This window comes from Lobosporangium transversale (genome assembly GCF_002105155.1).
Source record: "Lobosporangium transversale strain NRRL 3116 chromosome Unknown BCR41scaffold_4, whole genome shotgun sequence".
In the NCBI taxonomy this organism is placed as follows: Eukaryota; Fungi; Mortierellomycota; class Mortierellomycetes; order Mortierellales; family Mortierellaceae; genus Lobosporangium; species Lobosporangium transversale.
This window is the reverse complement of record NW_019028982.1, coordinates 114,022-133,877: the sequence shown is the minus strand read 5'-3', so window position 1 is coordinate 133,877 and position 19,856 is coordinate 114,022. Positions and strand designations below refer to the sequence as shown.

Below are 19,856 nucleotides of genomic sequence, written 5' to 3'. Positions count from 1 at the left end.
ATATGAATCATTCGCACGGACCACTGATACAGTTACAAACACCACTATCCTAATGAACATATACTACTGAGAGTGATTTTTCTGTTCAGAACGTGAAGCTGTTGTAGAAATACATGTTTGCATGCTATAGTGATATTAAGGGTTTAACTTATTCTCTAGAATTATTGTACAAAATGCCTTGAGTGAGTACGGAACATTAGTAGCAAATAAGATAGAAACTTGTATGCTAAATCCTACCAAAAAATTGTCACTACATGGAAAGTAGACCGCATCTTCGCGTTTGAGAGCATTAATCTCTCAATTGTCGACTATGTGAATCCAGACAGAAGGAGGAGGACCGTACAAATCAAAATCAAGCTGTTCAGTACCTTTGAGAAGAGTATACGACCCCTGACTGTAGAAGAGCCTCGGCGTTGATGAAGGATATCCTCGGTATATGAGGCATAGAAGCTCGAGAGGGAATGCATTTGATAGCATACTTTCCATCAACTTTATCATTGTTAGATCCTTTTGTGACATTAACGAGGCATTCTACCAAAGCTCATGACGGACTACATTACTGCTGTTGGTCGAAGAGGCGGACCAATTTAGCACCTAGAAAGCTTGCATAGCTGTATAATGCAACCCATCCAGCTCTCTTTCTTCAGTAATATCATCTCCCTATACCATGCCTTTAGAAACTATTCTATCACAATCGCATAGTAGAAAATACTCCGGATGTAAGTATCCACTAACTTCTCGATAAATGTCAGCTGTCTTGGGACAAATGCCTTTGTGAAGGTATGCAATTATAAAGGGCTCTGCTCGCACCGGCAAAAGTCGAAGAAGACCGAGTCAATGTATTGTTTAGTACAATACTCAAGTGCTCTAGGCTTTCATTGGTGGCCACAATCACGTATTAGATAGTGCACTTGCGATAGCTTGGGATATCCTGGTATAAACTTTTGCCGAATACACTGGTATGCGGATGGTACGCCATACTGGCAATCACCAACGGTGAGAAGTGGTGCACTGGACCAAAAAAAAAAAAAAAAAAAAAAAAAAAAAATCTGTATAGCGGTGCAAATTTTACCAGCGAAACCAGTGCCACCGAAATGTCCTTTGATACTGGATTATAAGCTACATGTGACCCGTGTATGAAGACCTTTGGCCTTGGCCCTGGAAGGATTGCACATTGACGTGCACCAGTAACCTATTTTCAGCGCTCTGGACATCTTATTTAAGATTATTGGGGTAGGGGATCCTGGGCAATGGGGCAGTAAGGTTATTTGGAGTATTTAGGATAATCGTGATGAATCATCGGGTTATAGAAGTCCGTTTTGTTTGTTCGCAATACCAGATACAGTATATTTTGAATAACTTCAATTAAATAAGCCTAAGCAGTCAATTAGCTTGCCAACCAAAACCTTGAGAGTTCTTTTTTTCAAAAAAAAAAAAAAAAAAAAAAAAAAAAGACCTACATGTACATGTAGTTAATTTGTCCACAGGCTAAAAAAAAATCGTGTCGCGGTCAAATAAGCCAGCTCCCGGAGAGAGATTTCCATAAAGACAAAAAAAAAAAAAAAAAAAAAAAAAAAAAAGGCACATGTAGTATGCATGCATGAGGATCATAAACAAAACTTCTTTTCAAGGATCAGTTTGTTGAATTGGATCTACATTTTTTTTCCCGATTCTTCGTACATAGACATTAAAATCATTCTACAAGCGAAGCATACAATGTTTCTTTTTTACAACACTGGAGCGTTCCTAGAACAGCATTTAAAGGTTAGGATCCTTTATTAGCCTTGATAACTAATGATGCCGCAGTTTAATGACTGACAATAATTGTGATAGTGCTAAAGCTGAATGCAATGGTGGTGTTATAACCAATATGGACCTCATTTCCATTGAATTCAGTTAGTGTGTATATATAATTATATGATCCGAGCCCATTTCGAATATTTCGATGAGAACAGTAGCTATCAGATCCAGGCGTTCAGCTCCCAGTCAATTCGAGCTTTGACTGATGCTTGCTTGTAGTATTGTGGTACAGAGTCTAGACCTCACTTTTTTTTTTTGACAGTCAGCGGCGGTCATTGTTTGCAAGTCTTTCTTCTTTTCCATGCTTTCCATGCTTTCTGTGATCTTTGTTTATACACACATGTAACTTTTGAACATTCATGTCCGACGCGCATGCTCTGAGAGGAAGAAACTCTCAGTGAAAGGGACAAAAAAACTCCGATGATCGCCTGACGACAAGTAGGCGAACCAAGCTCCATCTCATCTCTTTTTAATGAATGCTTGTTGAAATCAGATAACCATATTCAAAAAGTACAAGTTAAAGGGTATTAGCTTGGTCTACATGTAGCAGACATTTCTGAGCATGTTTTGTCTAAAAGTTTAACTAGATTGTCAGAGGAGCATTTTTTTTGCATCAGATAAGTTTCTGTTTCGTCAAAATGAAGAGCGCCGCTAGCGCAAAACGTTAAATATTAGAAGCATAAACACTCACTCGTTCTCACACAATCCTTTCCTATTCTTTCCTTCTTTCCTTTTTCAATGAACAAATGAGATTTGCTCTAATCCGTCCGCCGGTTCGGACTCATATTGGATCACAATGCATTGCATTGGGGGTTACACTCAACCTTCTTCACTCTCCTTTGCGCCTCTCATAAAAATATAAAAAGCCCTCGCCCAAACACTCTTTACTCACCAGAGTCTCATTGAATCTCTCTCTTCCTCCTTTTTTTCCTGCTCCCCCTGCCGTTCTTGTTCCATACCCGGCACACTGCCTGCGCAAGAGCACCACCACACAATCTCTGCTTGTCTCTCTTATTGAACCATTCATTTATAGTCGTTGCAAGAGAGTTCAGCAATCATGGAGAACACCACTACTAAAGAAGGCAACGTCGCTGTTGACGTCCAAGATAGTCATGAGGAGAATACCAAGACGACTACATACTCGAACATCCTGGATCGCGATAACATGACTGCCAAAGAATTCCGTTGGCTCTGGGCAGGGTACTTCATCCATTCATCCAGCTCTGTTTCTTACAAAGAAAAATGTATGGCCTTTGCAAGGACCAAACCAACTAAATCTCATTTATCTTGACGACTTTCCTTTAAATGTATTATTAGCATCCTCATCCAGGCATTTACCTTCTCATTCGAGCTCTGTGTCATTCAGGGTATTATAGGCCCTGTTACTGCATACTTCAAGTCCACCTCTATTGCCAGTGTTTTGCCCACGATCCTTCAGATTCTTGCAGCCGCTTTAGTTCCTTTTTATACCAAAGTCTCAGACGTGTTTGGTCGTGCTGGATCGATGACCTATGCTATTATTGCCTATCTTGTCGGACTGATTGTTGAGGGCACTGCTAATACATTTGTTCAGTTTTCGATTGGTCAAATCTTTTACGGCATGGGGCTTACTGGTATCCAGACACTGACTCAAGTCTTGATTGCTGGTATGCTTTTTTTTTTTTTTTTTTTTTTTTTTTTTTTTTTCTCGTTCTTTGCAATTACCGTGAAGCAAAAAGGCTAACTAACTTGTACTTGTATTGATTTTTTTAAATACTAGATACAACTCTTTTGATCGATCGTGGCCTTATGTTTGCTCTCTGGGACATCGGCTCCGTTATTAACATCTGGGTAGCTCAAGTACTGATTGATCCATTAACAATTGGTGGACGTGAAGACAAGTGGCGTCTCGGCTACATACTTATGGCTTGCTTCTGCGTTGTCGGAGCGATCTCGTTGTTGTCGCCTCTTTGGTATGTTCAGACCAGATCTTCGCGTCGGAGGCCTGCTAAGCAGGAGCGTAAGACTATTAAGTGGCTGTTGCACGAATTTGATGCTGTAGGCGCAGTTTTGATCACTCTTGGTTTGAGCTTGACTTTGCTCCCTTTGATCTTGGCGAAGTCTTATGAGGGCAACTGGAGAAACGGCAAGATTTTGGCCATGTTCTTCTCTGGTATTATCTCCTTCGTCCTACTAGCCGTCTGGGAAGCCAAGTTCACCAATAGACCTATTATGTCCATGAAGATCTGGACCAATCGCACTGCGCTCGGCGGTCTTATGATCGTCTTTTTGCTGAAGATCTTGGGTTACATTACCTATATGTACCTAACTTTGTATCTGGTTGTCTCCCGTGATATCACCTATGGTCAAGCATTCATGCTTGAACGCGGTTTCCAAATGGCATGGATGGTTTTCCAGCTGTTGGCTGGCTATTTGATGAAGCGTTACAACGTCACTCGTCCACTCGCCTGGGTTGGCATCATTGTATACCTCATTGGTGTCGGCCTCATCATCCCCGCACGTTCTCCAACGGCCTCAGATTTTTTCGTCGTCATCTCTCAGACGATTGCGGGCGCTGGCGGTGGCATGGCCCACATTGCCGGTACAGTTATTGTCACAGGCGTTGTCCATAAGAACGATATCGCGACTGTCGTTGGTGCCACACAGATCTTGATCGCCTTTGGCTCTGCGCTGGGTAATGCCTTGGCCGGTGGTGTCTGGACACAGTACCTGCCCGGTCGTCTGGAACATCATATCACCGGCCCCTATGATGAGCGCCTAGCTATGAACGACCCTCTCAAATATATCCGCAACCTGGAGCCCGTCACGAAAGGTCAATTGATCGAGGCTTATGGCGACGCTCAGAAGTTAATGTCAATTCTCGCCTGCTGTACTGCAGTCATTGCCCTTTTCTTTGCTGCCATGTTGAAGCCCGTCGATTTGCGTCAGAGCCAGGAGACTCAGGACCGTATTGCCTTAGGTGAAGAGGCCCCTGAGCGAGAAGTAACGGAGGAGAAGAACTAAAAAAAAAAAAAAGTTAACCTCAAAAACAATGCAAGGTCCGCTGAAAAGATATTAGAGGAACCACTCTTACTCACTATGTCCTCCAAGTTCATGAGCTATCGTCATATTTTCTATCAATGTATATTTTATAACTGTCCATAACCACTTATTTGCTGTCTAATCTAACCTCCCATGTATCCTATCGTTCCGTATCGCATCATATCCAATATAGTATATCTGGACTCCATCCATATATTCACTCATGAGATGCTGGTCCCTTAATCCTCTCAATCTTACATTGCAATAAAAAATGCAACAAATTGAATAGATTTCCCGCACACCTTTTGCTTGCGGTATAGGTCAAAATATGCTTGGCGATGTAGATAGTCAAAGTTTGACAGATGCAGTACCCTTTAATCATGGGTTATAGGGCTTTCCTCATTTGGGAGGGTTAGGAGGCGCTCGGACATATCCATACGCCAAAAGAAAATACGCTTTCCTATGACTTGGCTACTGGCTGTTGAAGAGATGTCTCTCCAGTAAGCATGGAAGCATATAAACTCCTCTCACTTTTTTATAATCAACCTCTCATTTCTCTAATTGCAATTCGAATTTATTCGTCATAGTCAAGCCTTTCGTTTGGATCTTAAGATTTATTAGTAAATACATCAGCCTATTTCCTCAGAGCATCAACTGCTTTGATACTTCGAGGCCATTACGTCGATTACGGTACTCTAGTGTTAAGAGTGCTCTACATACATCGGAATTGAGACCGTGGCACAAGCAAAGGCGGCAAAGGTGGCAACGAGAGAAAGACTCGAGCGCTAGCGGTGATGGGCATAACATTTGGTTCAATTTGACGTGATCAACTAATTTGTTGGTGGGCCGATATACCAGTTTCTTTATCGATACATAATTCTGTTAATGTTATCGAACAGAGCACTGTCAAGTAATTTATGCTGCACATCAATTGAACCTGTCGATATTATGGTTAATATCATTACAGTCCTAGGTTAAATACTAAGACTACCTGTCGATATTATGGTAGAGCACCAAGCACCAAATCAAAAGATAGTCACGACACAAAGAAATAATAATAATTGCAATAAGTCTTGCATGTCTGCTTGATTGTAACTCTTGGGGCCGTTCTCATTGTAAAAGTCCATCACATCAATCCTTTTTTTTTGTATTTTATATTGTCAGCCATAATTCGACATGGTCAAGAGCAAAGCCAAGAAGAGAGCTCTGTCAATAGCAAAGGCCCAAGCAGGACGAGAGCTGGTCTCTCGACTACAACAGACAAATTATAGCCAGGATCGGAAGGGTCAGAAGATCAAAACAAAATCAAAGCGTGAACATAAGATCAATAAAGCTATGAGCATAGGGGATACAGCATCTGCAGCAGAAGGGGCGACTAAGCACAAAGATACCCCAAACCCGAAGACCAAGTCGAGACATGAGTTGAGATTGGAACGAAAGCGTATGATGAAACAACAGAAACGCCAAGAGAAAAAGGAGCTGCAACAGAACCCCCAAAGAGAGAAGATAATCCCAATAATTGAACATCCTGATAGTGCTGCGGACGAAGGTGATGATGAAGAGCCACCAGAGTTGGTGCCAATTGGACGGGACCATGAAAATTTCCCTGATACGAATAGCCATGAGCTCGTGAGCGTACATGAATCTTCAATATCCATGGAAGATGGCACTCAACCAAGCCCCAACAAAAAGAGGAAAGGGAAAAAAAAGAAAAAAAAAGAGTCTAGGAGGGCTTGGGGAGACGAGCAAGTCGAGAATAATATTCTGGATAGGCAAGAGGCCAGTATCGATACTAGCATCTTGCCGATCTCATCATCGTCAGGTTTCGTGGACAACATAATAGACGACAAAATCAGGCAAGCAGATTCGCATGAGTATGATCAAGGGTTGTTGTTGTTCCAGGCCATTGAAATGCGCAAGAAGCTGGATGTATCTAGTATGAAGCCAACTACCGTCCCAGATACTCAAATTCATGCCTCAGTGGTATCTAAGAAAAGGAAACGCGCTACGGAAGAACAGCAGGACTCCAAATCATCTACATCAATGCATCAAAGTGGCTATATCAGTAGTAATGGCGATACAAAAAAAGCTAGTGACAACGGCAATGACAACGATGAGGAAAATGAGGAGGAGGACAGTATATTGGAGAAACCTAAACGGGCCAAATTGGATGCATATGAAACATATGCGTTGCAGCAGGTATCTGCTGATAATGCAATGAGCCGTCGCGTGGACTATACGGATGGGAAACAACTACCGAAGGATATGCAAAAATATTGGTATCAACGGTACCGTTATTTCCGATTGTTTGATCAAGGGATCAGGATGGATAAGGAAGGATGGTACTCTGTGACGCCGGAGAAGATTGCGGCCCACATTGCACAACGGTGCGCATGTGATGTGGTTATTGATGCCTTCTGTGGTGTTGGTGGGAATGCGATTCAATTTGCGATGACGTGCCATCGAGTGATTGCGATTGATATTGACCCTGTTCGATTGATGTGTGCAAAACATAATGCCAAAATCTATGGTGTCGAGGATAGGATAGAATTCATATGCGGTGACTATATGACCCTCATTCCAAGGCTAAAAGCAGACGTAGTTTTTTTGAGTCCACCATGGGGAGGTACGCCAAATGAGTGATCTCAAGCAGACATTGTCATTTCTTCCTTTTTTTATTTTTATTTTTTTATTTTAAATATTGTTGCAAGATATTGAAAACGAGAAAATTGTTGACCGCCCAATCTTTTTTTAGGCCCTGGATATTTGACTCAGGATGAATTTGATATTAAGCGGGACATTCCTATGGATGGGTATGAAAATTAACTATTGGATATTTCTTATAAGGGAAAAAACCATGTAACTGCTTGTTTGAGTGCTCACAGATGTAACACCTTGTCCACGTCTTTTCAATCTTTTCCTCCGCGTCAAATGTACATGATCTATAATCCTGATAGAGAGTTTCTTTTTAACGAGACCTGCAAGATCACCAAAAACATTGCCTATTTCTTGCCCAGGAATTCCAATCCGGAACAAATTGGACGGCTTGCAGGATCAGGGCCAGAGAATACCTGCGAAATTGAGAAGAATGTGCTGAATCATGTTTGTAAAGCATGGACAGCATATTTTGGTGATCTGGTAGCGGTCCCAGAAAGAGTAAATGGAAAAGAGGAGGAAGCTGGCGGAGCACAAGTAGAAGGAGAAGAAGATCAATACTTTGATGGAGGAGAGAAAGAAAGGCAAGATCAATGCTTTGAGGGAAGAGAAGAGGGGTATGAATACGGCTACGAAAATGGCGGATACTATCTTGAGCATGATTAATTGATCCCAAGATAATAATAACAATCAACTACTATGCTACTGAATTGCCATTAGAAATGACAGCGTTTAATGGCATTATTAACTTCGTTTCAGGATCCATGCCCGCTTCTTTTTTGTGGTTGCTATTTAAAAGTTACGGGACAAAAAGCAAATTTACAGGCTCTGGGAAGTCTACAATGCTAGTTCTATAAGACTGGTGTCCTTATTATTACCATTGTTATTTATTGATATATCAAAAGCGGAGGATGCTGTATATTCATCCGATTTTTATCCTGCACAACAAGTTCAGGCCACTCTCGTGCTAACAGGGCTTTGAACCGACCCTTATCCATGGTACCATTAGCCTGGAGTAACGAAATTTTTCTCAATTTGGCCCATGATCGTTTCATCCATGCAATCTCGCGGATTTCCATATCTTCAACCCATCCCGTTACGGCAATATGCTCCAAATTTTGAAGCGTTTCCAGCCGACCTTCCATACCGCCGTCTAAAGTCCAAGGAAGACCGATTTGGACATGGTCTACCTGCTCAACATGTTCACCACTCAAATCTAAATATTGGAGTCGAGTTAGTTTTGAGAGCTGATCCAAGAACGCATTCCGTACATCAACGTTATAATTTTGGCGGCAATGGCAATACTGATAGGATAGCTTGTTTGCTGTTGATGATGTCCGGTACGCTTTCTGCCTATATACCAGTGGGTGTCGTGGCTCTTGTGGATGATGCGGATGTTTTTGCTGCTGCGCTATCCCTTTATCCATTTCCTTGATGTTGAAATTGTCTGCAGCGTCATAAGATGAAAATGCCTGTGCGGAAGAGCATGGTGTGTCCTCCTTATGACCAATACAGAACTGATAAGGATCATCGTATTGTCCGTCATCACCCATATTTGGTTCTAAACAAATATAAACAGAAAGCCGCTCTAGTTTTTGACAAGCCCAGTCTTCAATATTTCCGACGCCTGTAGTTGTACTTTTTGAATAGGATAATGGTAGTGACGATATTGAGGTTGATAAAGTCGGTTTTTCAATAGTCGCAGGTGCAAGGTCGCCTGCATACATCATGATCTCAGGTGCATAAAGGCTGACCAGGTTAGGGCATCGCGTCAAAATCAATCGAATATCTCGGCCTGTAATTCCGGAAAAGCACGCTAGGCGAATACTCTCCAATTGTAGGCCTTGCGCAGCCACGATCTGTGAGACCAATTTGGATTCAATCTCATAATTGGCGAAAGAAATAGTCCGGAGATGTTGAGGGGTGTTCAAGAGCGTTGATGTTGCTACATTTGCTTCTGTCCGGTTGCAGATTAACATTCTCAATTTTGGAGCATCCCAGTTGACTCTAGGTGGATAAGAAGGAGGGAGTTGCGAGTGGTGTTGATAAGGATGCTGCTGTTGATGACCATAGGAGCCAAAGGAAGGGGTGAAAGACGATGGAGATATAGGAAAGTAGGTACTGGAGACAGTGGATTGAGAATAATTGGCTTGACTGAATGAGATGCTGAGAGCATATAGTTCGGGTGCGTTAATCAGTAAGTCATTTAATTGAAATGTACCATGCGATATTGCAAACACTTTGAGCTGCCGGAGGTTCAGTATTGACGCTGTTGAAGTATCCATTATTGTTGTTGAAGCAGTAGAAATGTCTTGGCTTTCCGCCGTGGACTGGACTTCCGCAGCATGCAAGCCTACACCAACACCTGTGCTCTTTTTGAGGACCAGCTTTGAGAACCGAATCAGCTCTAATTTGGGTGAATGTTCGATTAGCATGTTCAGTTTGTCAGGAGTGACTTCCCACTTGCTCAAATGCAACCTGACAAGCCGATTGTCGAGCTGACAGAGCCGGTCTGTAAAACGAATCCGATGATATGATGACATATCATCCCAATTTTCAGTTAGGGTGTGCAGATTTGGATTCTTTTGTATTAAACGAATACAAGCATCTATAGACTGTAGGCACCAAAAGTCGTCCTTTAAAATGTCGTACTGATCCGTCCCTACAGTCCATATCCTATGTCTGGGCACCTGTTCATAGACATGTTTGCGAAATAGGATAGAAGGAAGGATTTCGAGCGAGAGTAGGTTGCAACAATAACCAGATGGCGGCGGTGGTGGAAGCGAGTCAGTGGCTGCAATAGTAGAGATGAGGCTATTGTTAAAGGGCGTGACCCAGGATTCGAGAGTCGACAGGGTTAGTCGCATTGGTTCCATAAGAATCAAATGCTGAATAAGGTGAGCATGTTGACGAAGGACAGCTTGTGGAAGGAGACGGATGGTTGGTTCATCAAGGCGGATAGAGTGATAAAGCATTGACTTGAAGTCATGATACCATTCACGACAGACCAGAATGCAGACAAGGATATCGCGGGTCGCTAGATAGCGACCTACAGCTAGACGAAGCTCTGGCACTGTCAGTGGGTTCATGGCCCGTGCCCGCAATTGTGTTGATGCATGAGATGAAGAATTCATGGGCAGTCAAAAAGAAAGAGATGCAAGGACTCAAGGAGGCGAATGCAAAATGAATTTCATTTCATTTCATTTCATTTCAGCTCAGCTCAGCTCAGCTCATCTCTCTCTTTTTCTTTTTTTTTTTTTTTTTTTTTTTTTTTTTGTAGGTCTTTGGTTTCTTTTTTAGATTCGGAATATGCACGGTTAAACCATTAGCCATTTGTCAGATGAGGAATAAAGGTTACGTCCTTCTACATCGTCTAAACGTATCATGTAAAGGCGATGATACCCTTCCTTCATGTATGAGTGTTCACGATTTATGCTGATGGAGCGCACTCAGTGCTAAAAACTCACCTCACTTTATCGATGTATTAATCTATCAACCCAAGCGCTGGCACTCAAGGTATATCCTTGTCTTAAAAAAAACTTAGCGTCCTTCATTTCCAAAACATGAATACTGGATAGAATTATCTCAAATTAGCCCTCGATAACCTGCTCTTTCAGTAGAAAAGGCTCTATTACTCATGGACTTGGAGACTTAAAAATCTTGTCTAACTTGAGCATCTTGATATCTTAATTGTCTGGATACTTAAAGCGTCTCGAGTAGACTACATGGGCATTTCTATACCATATACCATATGCCATAGCTGCAGCATGATCACTCAATAATTGCCAACCATTACCCTCACAAATACCTCATTAGGCATTTTACCTATCCAAGAAAATGTGGTTGATGTGAGGAGTTTACGCCACCAAAAATTAAGTTCGTGCAACCTTGTGAATAACAAGTATGCAATTTAACTTGGTATATTTGCCTGGTTAGCTTTTTCAGTTAGAGAAAAAGACATTTAAAAAAATATTAAAGCATAAAAGAGATTGGTCAGATGCTGCGGTTGGTAAGGAAGCCATCCCCAAAGCTCCTACTATTACACAGCCTGTAGAAACACAACAACGGTTCAGGGATTCATTCAGCAACTCTCATGCCGACTTCGAGCTCATAACTGCTCTAGAACTATATTGACCTTTCTTAGAGCCATACGGGAAGAAAGAAGCTGCATGGCAAAAAGTTGTTGACTATCTCAAAGAATTAAGCAAGGGGAAGACGGGATCGGATGAAGCCTGGTTTGCGCATATAGAGCCCGTTTCCGTCAAACGACGCTGGGCTGCTCTCCGCAAGAAGTGGGAACAGTATCAATCCTATCTCCAGAAAGGACCTGGTATTTCTCCCTTACCTCAGAGATTGCTCGATAAAATAGGCGAACTCTATGATCAGAAAATGGCTGCAAAGGAATCAGTCGCAATGGAAAGACATCGTCAAAAAGAGAAGCAACTTCAAAACCACATGGACGGAGACTGGATAGCAAGAAGATCAACCCAAAGAAGGGCAAAACAGCCAAGCAGCGAACATACCGAATCCTGCCCCTCCTCCCCAGAAATAATAGCACATCCTCTTACCTCAGTCAGCCATGCCTCGGATTGGGGTGTGGCCTGCATCCGAAGGATCGTCCTCATCTTCTTCGCAACCAGCGAGACCCCTGCATAATACCATATCATCAGCATCTAATCAATCCTCATCCTCAATGCTTGCCAGCTCTTTTCAACCAAAGCAATCCCCCTCATTTGGCTCCCCTCCACTTGAGTCCCCTCATTCATTTTTTCATCTTCCTCGTCTTTATCTGACCGCCTTCTCGAATCAGTGTCCCGCAAACTTTCCGGCGCGGAAGCAGAATCGATCTCCACTTGCGAATTGATTGAACAATGGAAAACGGTTGCCGAAGGGCAATTGAAGGATATTAAAGAGTCGATTGAGAAGCTGGTTCAGGTGCAGCAACTGCAGCAGCAGAACAATAATCAGAATATCAAAGAGGCGATTGAAAAGTTGGTTCAGGAGCAGCAAAGGCAACAACAGAATAACGATCAATTGCACCATCAACTTGTCGAACATCATGTTTCTTTATTAGCAATGATGAAATCTTTAGTTGAGAAAGAGACTCATTGATAATATTTAAATATTTAAAAGACTACTTCTCGGAATATTCTTGAATCCAAATATTCCTCCAACGACGGAGGGCGGACTTCAAAATGGCTCGAAATCTCATTACCGTACAAGCTGGTATGACAATTGGTGAACAATGTCGCGACAGGGAAATAAAGGCCGACGGGACTCTGCAGGATCCGCTGGTTAAGATAGAAGTCTAGAGCTTGAAAGTATTTGGTAACGTTGCCGATAGCCATTTCAGCAGTGACGCGTTCACTAGCCATGACTCGATTTTCTCGTCTTTGCTGTGGACTCATTGTTGGATTATAATCATGCGGGCGTTTGATGTGTACGCCAGCAGGATAGGCCGAGTCTCCATAAATCGCTAGTTTTTGTCCCTCGGGGATCCATGCATACTGTGAGAGAAGCTCAGGAAGCTTCGACTCACGATAGATAGCAGAATCATGCCGCGTCCCCGGTTTGGCATCGCTCATATGAATGATGATTCCGTCTGATGTAACAACAATATGATACTTCAAGCCATGGTAGTGATGGTGACCACTGTAGACAGCCTCCTGGAACCTTTTAGGTCGACAAGTCCTTCGGAGGGTTCCATCAATGAATGCGAAGATGTCGTCCAATACTCCATTGCTCTGGTAGATCACTCTGGCAAAATCCTTCAGCTTCTAACGCGTAAGGCGATATGGATCCCACACAAGCAGATTTTTCCAGTGGCTGTAGATCCAATCAAGCATATCGTTTACTATTCTAGAAACAGCGGTGAGGTCACGCATAAAAATCGAACTCAATCGATCCAACTTGATAGGAGAACTAAGACGATAGAGAAGAATGCATAGTCCCTCCATTCCTGTGAAGAAATCACCAACAGTCGTGTAGCAGGAATCAGGTATGTGAAGCAATTCTTTGAGTAACTGTTATAACTGGTCTCGCGTGAATCGAAACTGTTGATAACAATCGGCGTTAGACCATGTAGTAATGTCAAACACCCTTTCGACTAGGCGTTGACGATGATTCTGGCGACGTCTTTCGTCTCGTAGCTCCTCCCACAGTTGTAGACTTTCTCGTACATCTCTGAGCATACGAATACGATGCTCCAGATAAGGTTTCAAGAAGCCAGCATGGAACATGTTTGTTAAAAATATATCTTAAAAAAGAAGGTTTATTTGTACCCGGCATGGCGTCTTGGTTGCGTAATTTATAGATTTGTAATTGAAAGTAAGCAATGCAGGCCATGCGATGTTTGATCTACCTTCTATTAAAGATAGTCACTTGATTCAAATTGTCTAGAAAATTTATAACTGTTTAAAAGTGGTGAGAACACTTACTCACTCATCACTATTCTTCCTTGCACACCATGCCTAAACATCTTTCCTGCGAACAGAAAGGTAGAATCATCGACGCCTATGAAGTCGGTACTCTACCTTCCAAGATTGCAAAGATCCATAACATTCGAATTCAAACAGTTGTTGAAGTGATCAAGAAATGGGAAAGAGATAGTACGATTGTTCCAAAAAAATCTCCAGGCAGAAGACCTCTTCTCTCACCGCTCGAAGTCAGGGCCCTGATCAATAACGTCAAGGAAAATAACACCCGAACTCTTCAAGAAATCGCTGCAGAAGCTCCGAAGCCCATCAGCGAAAGGACGGTCAGACGTATACTCCATAAAAATGGTATCTTTTGTCGCGTCGCGGTTAAAAAGCCAAGACTGGAAGCAAGGCATGTTGAAGCACGGTTGGCTTTTGTTCAAGAAAAAAAGATTGGAGTTGGGCAAACTGGGAGAAGAATGTCTGGACTGATGAATCTTGCTTTGAAATAGGCAAGAACTTCTCGAGGATCCTCATTTGGCGAACGAAAGAGGAAAAGTATCTTCCAAAAAATATTAGGCCTCTTCTTCAAAGTGGTCGATCAAAGATCATGGTTTGGGTTGCCATTGCTGGTAATAAGAAGTCAAGATTTGTCATTATTGATGGAGACAATAACAAGGGCCAAAGCTTCATTAACACCGTTTATGACCAAGAATTGAAGAGGTTCATGAGTGAAGTGGATAATGCCATTCTAATGGAGGACAACGCTCCTATCCACACAAGTAAGCGAGCGAAATGGCGGAAAGGAAATGGGATAACGGAAATGTTCTGGCCTGCTAACTCCCCAGACCTGAATCTCATTGAGAATATCTGGTTAGTTCTAAAGAACCGCCTTAATAAACGGCCAAGGAGACCAACAAGCAAGGAAGAAATGATAGCAGCTTTCCAAGAAGAATGGGATAAATTGACGCCAGATGTGATTAAGAGGATCATCAACACGATGCCAAAAAGGATTGACGCAGTGTTAGCAGCGAAGGGAGGTTCAACCAAATATTAAAATATATATAAAAATACATATCAAAATTAAGTTTTTTCAAGACCCATTGAATTAGAATAGAATACTCCAATACATTTTGTCCTGGTACTGTTCAACACCATCCGAAGCTGAATCTGACGTTTGAGTAGACCAATGTATCCTAAGATCTCGCAATTGTATCTAACACTTTCACAGTGAGAAGAATTGGCAAAGGGGCCTGGGTTATTTGCAGTCAAGGAAAGGCTGTGCGATATGATCTGATCGGTCCTCATATAACGAGTAATATAAGCAGGACTGAAAGGCATTAACTCTCCATTAAGCAGATCGCTTGGCTTCCCTGGAGTCTAGTTGTCACGTGTATATGCACCAGCATGTACGTATCACATTCATTCCATACGTATGGTTATTAACGAATTGTAAAAATACAATCAACTAAAAAAAAAACAAATAGGCAAAGTGACCCCGATCAAAGTTTCTGACCATAAAATGAATACATTCTTCTATATTCAGTGATTTACATAGGGACGGGGAAATACATGCATAGACTTACACTCATTGTCATGTCATGTCGTTTTATTGACATTTCTTTTTCTTTCTTTCTTTTTTTTTTTTTTCGACTCTTCCAGTTCCCATACAGTTGTTTCACTTCATTTTGAGCTTCTCCATTTCTTTCCACAAATCCAATGCTAATCCCACTTTTAACCACTGTAAGAGAATAGTTCTCCTCATCGGACTTGTATTTCTGGTAGTCTGAAGACCATGGACCAGGTTGACTAATTGTGATTCCTACTACATCTGTTTATAGCCTGCTGCGGTTGTTCGATGCCAGCAACAAGGCTTACGATATGCTGTTGCTTGGGTACCTAAGGATACTCTTCCGTTCTTAGACTCAGAACATACACGCTCACGGTGCAACATCAGGACTCTAACACAGATCGCACATAACAGCAACAACAGTAGCAATAACAACATCGTCACACAGTCATTGTCTTCGCCGCCTTCATCAGCGCAGCCACGGATGACTTTGCAAACTGTTCAGCGGCGGTCATTCTATACTACAATTGTCTCCTTGCAACAGAGCAGTGGTGGTGCTAGTGCTGCTGCTGTAGAATCTAGTAACGACGATATCTACCTACACACTAATTCCAAACCCAACCTCAATATCAATATAAATACCAATTCCACTGCCAATCGCACTCAAAAGCACATCAATAGTTTAAATTTTACAAAAGGCCCCACAGCACCTGTCCGGCAACCTCGACCCAACTTCATTCGAGACTTTGAGGTACCCCCAGACATGTCACGATTACCACCCAAGTTTGGTGATAACCAGCATATAGACATTGATGCTGCTGTGTGGGAGCGTCTCAAATCGGTTGTCGACACTATCCACCACAAGGCCCCAATTCGTTATGCGTTTGCATATGGTTCCGGGGTTTTCGCTCAGAAAGGTTACGACGGCAAGGTGAGTAGGAAAAAAAAAGGAGAATCATTGAGGAAATATCACAAAAGAAAAGGAGCAAAGTTTGATTTAGCATTGGAGAGGGGTCATGTTGGCAGTACTCGAAAAGACATCCTTGATTTGCTTATTAGCTGCCGATCTGATCCAAACTTTTTAGCTTTCTCATTCACACCCTACATGCATATCTTACTTGTTCTTCAAGGGCATGCATACAGAAGTTGAGAGCCCTTTATTGCTTCCCATCCACTCATTCTACCCGCTCAACTTGAAAAAATCCCCACATAAATCAAATTTCCTTTTTTACTAAAGGAAGAAAAAAAATTTCAGAGTTTCGGAATTTTTAATTTTTTTTTTTATGGGTTCGAATCCGCGGACTAGATCAGCCTTAGACTGAGCATTCGATTATTGCACTTCTTTTTTTTTTGTGTGGTTTCTATTGGGGATCCCATTGCCTTTGTCTTGAGTCATTAACCGGGTTGATAACCAGTTTTACGTGTATTTATTTTCTAACTTTTAACCCTTTATCCCATGGATATTCATCACTTTAGAAAAAACCCTTGGTGGATTTCATTTTTGCAGTGTCGCATCCACAACATTGGCACTCACTTAACCTGCAAGCTAATCCGCACCATTACTCATTTCTGGGCAAACTCGGAAGCAAAGTTGTGGCTACAACACAGGAACAATTCGGAGCTGGTGTTTATTTCAATCCGTTTGTGGAAGTGAACGGCATGGTAAGAATCGGATGTGTGGTGATTGGAAGACTGAAACATAAACAAACCTATCTGTGTTGAATTTGGAAGCACTAACAAAGTAGGATGTGTGAACTTTTTATTATTATAGACAATCAAATATGGAGTCATTTCCCTTGATACCCTTTGTAATGATCTCTTGAACTGGGAGACAATGTATGTTTCTGGACGTCTTCACAAACCTGTAAGTGGTAACACAAATACAGAGTACGGATGCATGAAATAATTAATGTTGTGCTTATCGACTCATACATATTTGAACACCTTTTTTTGTCGTACACAGGTTAAGATCTTGATTGATGACCCACGGACGAGACTTTCCAACCAGGTCAACCTATTTAATGCCACGCGCGTTGCATTGCTCTCTTTACCCAAAAAATTTACATCCGAAGAGCTATTCACTAAGATTGCAGGATTGTCATATTTGGGTGATTTCAGAATGAGCATTGGTGAAAACCCTCATAAAGTACAGAATATTGTCCAAGGGCAGCTGGCACAATTTCATCGATTGTATGACCCATTGTTGGCCAATCTGAATAATGTGACGACGTTGCGTGAGGGCCATTTGGAGCAAGATGATAGCCCATTGGTCCGATCCAGGATATTTCAGAAGTTGCCTCCAAAACTGAAGCAAGGAGTTTTGTACCGGTATCATTCTGCTTTATCTAAAGCAGGCGTAGAGATTGTGAAGGAAGAAGGGCAAGAGATTCAATCGGTAGCCACTGCGCCAGACCTGGACAAATACCTAGCCAAGACGATCCATTCAATTGTACAGATCCCTGCAATGAGTCAATCGATCAAAGGCATCGCAACTGCAGGAATGGTAAAGACTGGAAAGTATGGCTTTGAAAAGTTAGGAAAGTGGTGGACCCGTGCAAAATAATAATGAAGTGCTTTTTCACACAAGTTAGCTTCAGTATTACTACCCTAGGATTGTAACTCGCACATACACTTCTCTCCCATGCATGATATTAATATAGACGCAATAAAAATTATAAATGCTTGATGTCATGTTTATCAATCCAGAGAAAGATTTCCACTGGATTATTGATGAGATAGACTATCAGACCATTGGATCCTTGTTTGTAGCCTCAGCTGAACAAAAAGGGAATTTTTTTTTTTTTTTTTTTTTCACACATTCACATTCATTTACTCATTCATTCTTTCTCTTTTAAGAACAATGGCGCCTTCACGCAGCTCACCTTCCACTGCTAAACGTCCAACCAGGACGTCTTCCAGAACTGCTTCTTCTTCTTCTTCTTCAAAAGCCACGACAACTAAGTCAGTCAAAGCAACGAATACAACAAAACATAAAGATTTACCAAAATCTAAAAACATCTCTACAACTACTACAACTACTTCTACTACACCTATTAAGGCTGTCAAAAGAAGATCAACAGAAACATCTAGTAAAGTCAAGCCCAAGCGTGCGAAAGGGGAGAATGTTGTTAAAGAAAGTGAAGGAGAAGAAAGTAAAGAGGATGAGGAAGAAGCAAACGTTTCAGAAGAAGAACAGGATGAGAGTAGTGAAGCAGATTATAAGGAAGAAGGAGAGGAAGATGATGATGATGATGAAAGTGATTTGGATGACTTTCAAGATACAGACTATGGCCAAAGTTCAACAAAAAAGAACCAAAAAAATCAACGACAGACACAGACTCGTAAAGGAGCTTCTGCCTCTGCCTCTACCTCAACTTCTGCTTCTACGTCAGCATCTTCCAAGAAGAATAAAAGTTCCAAAAACAAAAACCACCAAAATCCGGAGAAGCCTACCCATTCAATTCAAAGTCAAAAGCAATTCTTGATATCTGATCTCAAGATCCCACGTCCTCCCAAACCTGTGGCAGATGCGATTCAACCCGAAACTCTGGAGTTTATTCGAGATTTAAAACTCAATAATGATCGAGAATATATGGAGCAGAATCGACAACGGTTCGAGACTGCAAAGGCTGATTTCCTAGATTTTATACGAATGGTCAAAGAGGGCCTTTTGGAAGCAGATCCAGATGTGCTTGATCAAGAACCGAAGGACTCTATGATGAGGATTTAGTAAGTGAAATGAAATATTATAAATGATTGTTTTTCTTCTTCCTTCTTTGACATTTTTTTTTTTTTTTCTTTTATTAGTCGCGACGTTAGATTCTCAAACGATAAGAGACCTTATAAGAGACAGCTGTGCTGTCATTTCTCAAAAGGCGGAAAGAAGGTTTGTAGCAATGAAGCAATGTAAAATCTCTCTACCATAAAAGTTTAATCGACGTGTACCTAAACTTTCTTTCCTTTCACTTTTTTTGCAATAGTCTATTGCGGCAGGATACTTCTTTGGCGTAACTTCTGGAGGTGAAACATTTGCAGGAGCTGGCGTTTGGGATCCTCAAGGACCCGTCTTACATCGGATCCGCCAAGGAATTGTCAATCATTCGGATCGTTTTTCAGCAATTTTGGAAACCGAGCCCATTAAGAAGATCACCGGTGGCAAGACTGGAATCGATGCGCTGAGACCAGGTTCCTCACAACTCAAGACGGGTCCTGTTGGATTTGAGAAGGATCATCCCATGATTGAGTTTCTGAAACGCAAATGTTTTGCGATCGGTCGTCATTTCTCTGATAAGGAAGTCGTGAATGAAGGATTCCTGGAAGAGGTTCTCCAAACCTTTGATGCATGTGTTGATCTTGTTCATATCTTGAATGAGTGGATCGGATAGATAGTGGGA

At 41.8% G+C, this 19,856-nt stretch overlaps 6 protein-coding genes across 6 annotated transcripts; 5 read left to right on the top strand and 1 right to left on the bottom strand.

Annotated features, from left to right (window-relative positions):
- Window positions 1-2,499: 2,499 nt before the first annotated feature.
- On the top strand, window positions 2,500-5,117 carry BCR41DRAFT_331872 (major facilitator superfamily domain-containing protein). The gene is made up of 3 exons (XM_022021820.1): window positions 2,500-3,000; window positions 3,118-3,446; window positions 3,560-5,117. Exons 1-3 carry the CDS (start codon window positions 2,858-2,860, stop codon window positions 4,801-4,803), a joined length of 1,716 nt encoding a protein of 571 aa, XP_021884944.1. The 5' UTR covers window positions 2,500-2,857; the 3' UTR covers window positions 4,804-5,117.
- A 1,921-nt stretch (window positions 5,118-7,038) lies between these two features.
- BCR41DRAFT_300038 (RNA cap guanine-N2 methyltransferase-domain-containing protein) lies at window positions 7,039-8,142 on the top strand (the record flags this gene model as incomplete). Its single annotated transcript, XM_022020549.1, has 3 exons — window positions 7,039-7,447; window positions 7,577-7,634; window positions 7,779-8,142. The coding sequence occupies 3 exons, from the start codon at window positions 7,039-7,041 to the stop codon at window positions 8,140-8,142; spliced, it is 831 nt and encodes a 276-aa protein (XP_021884943.1).
- A 136-nt stretch (window positions 8,143-8,278) lies between these two features.
- BCR41DRAFT_346506 (hypothetical protein) lies at window positions 8,279-10,637 on the bottom strand. The gene has a single exon (XM_022022906.1). It carries the CDS (start codon window positions 10,608-10,610, stop codon window positions 8,364-8,366), a length of 2,247 nt encoding a protein of 748 aa, XP_021884942.1. The 5' UTR covers window positions 10,611-10,637; the 3' UTR covers window positions 8,279-8,363.
- A 3,845-nt stretch (window positions 10,638-14,482) lies between these two features.
- Window positions 14,483-15,045, top strand: BCR41DRAFT_151536 (hypothetical protein). Its single transcript, XM_022019600.1, has 3 exons — window positions 14,483-14,524; window positions 14,614-14,674; window positions 14,771-15,045. Exons 2-3 carry the CDS (start codon window positions 14,620-14,622, stop codon window positions 14,947-14,949), a joined length of 234 nt encoding a protein of 77 aa, XP_021884941.1. The 5' UTR covers window positions 14,483-14,524; window positions 14,614-14,619; the 3' UTR covers window positions 14,950-15,045.
- A 487-nt stretch (window positions 15,046-15,532) lies between these two features.
- Window positions 15,533-18,164, top strand: BCR41DRAFT_346503 (mitochondrial matrix Mmp37-domain-containing protein). Its single transcript, XM_022022905.1, has 5 exons — window positions 15,533-15,635; window positions 15,734-16,393; window positions 16,939-17,124; window positions 17,234-17,326; window positions 17,426-18,164. The coding sequence occupies exons 1-5, from the start codon at window positions 15,612-15,614 to the stop codon at window positions 18,023-18,025; spliced, it is 1,563 nt and encodes a 520-aa protein (XP_021884940.1). The 5' UTR covers window positions 15,533-15,611; the 3' UTR covers window positions 18,026-18,164.
- Window positions 18,165-18,874: 710 nt separating this feature from the next.
- On the top strand, window positions 18,875-19,847 carry BCR41DRAFT_300354 (hypothetical protein; the record flags this gene model as incomplete). Its single annotated transcript, XM_022020564.1, has 3 exons — window positions 18,875-19,191; window positions 19,270-19,348; window positions 19,443-19,847. Coding segments are annotated over 3 exons (801 nt in total), but the record flags the coding sequence as incomplete, so codon positions are not given.
- Window positions 19,848-19,856: the final 9 nt, after the last annotated feature.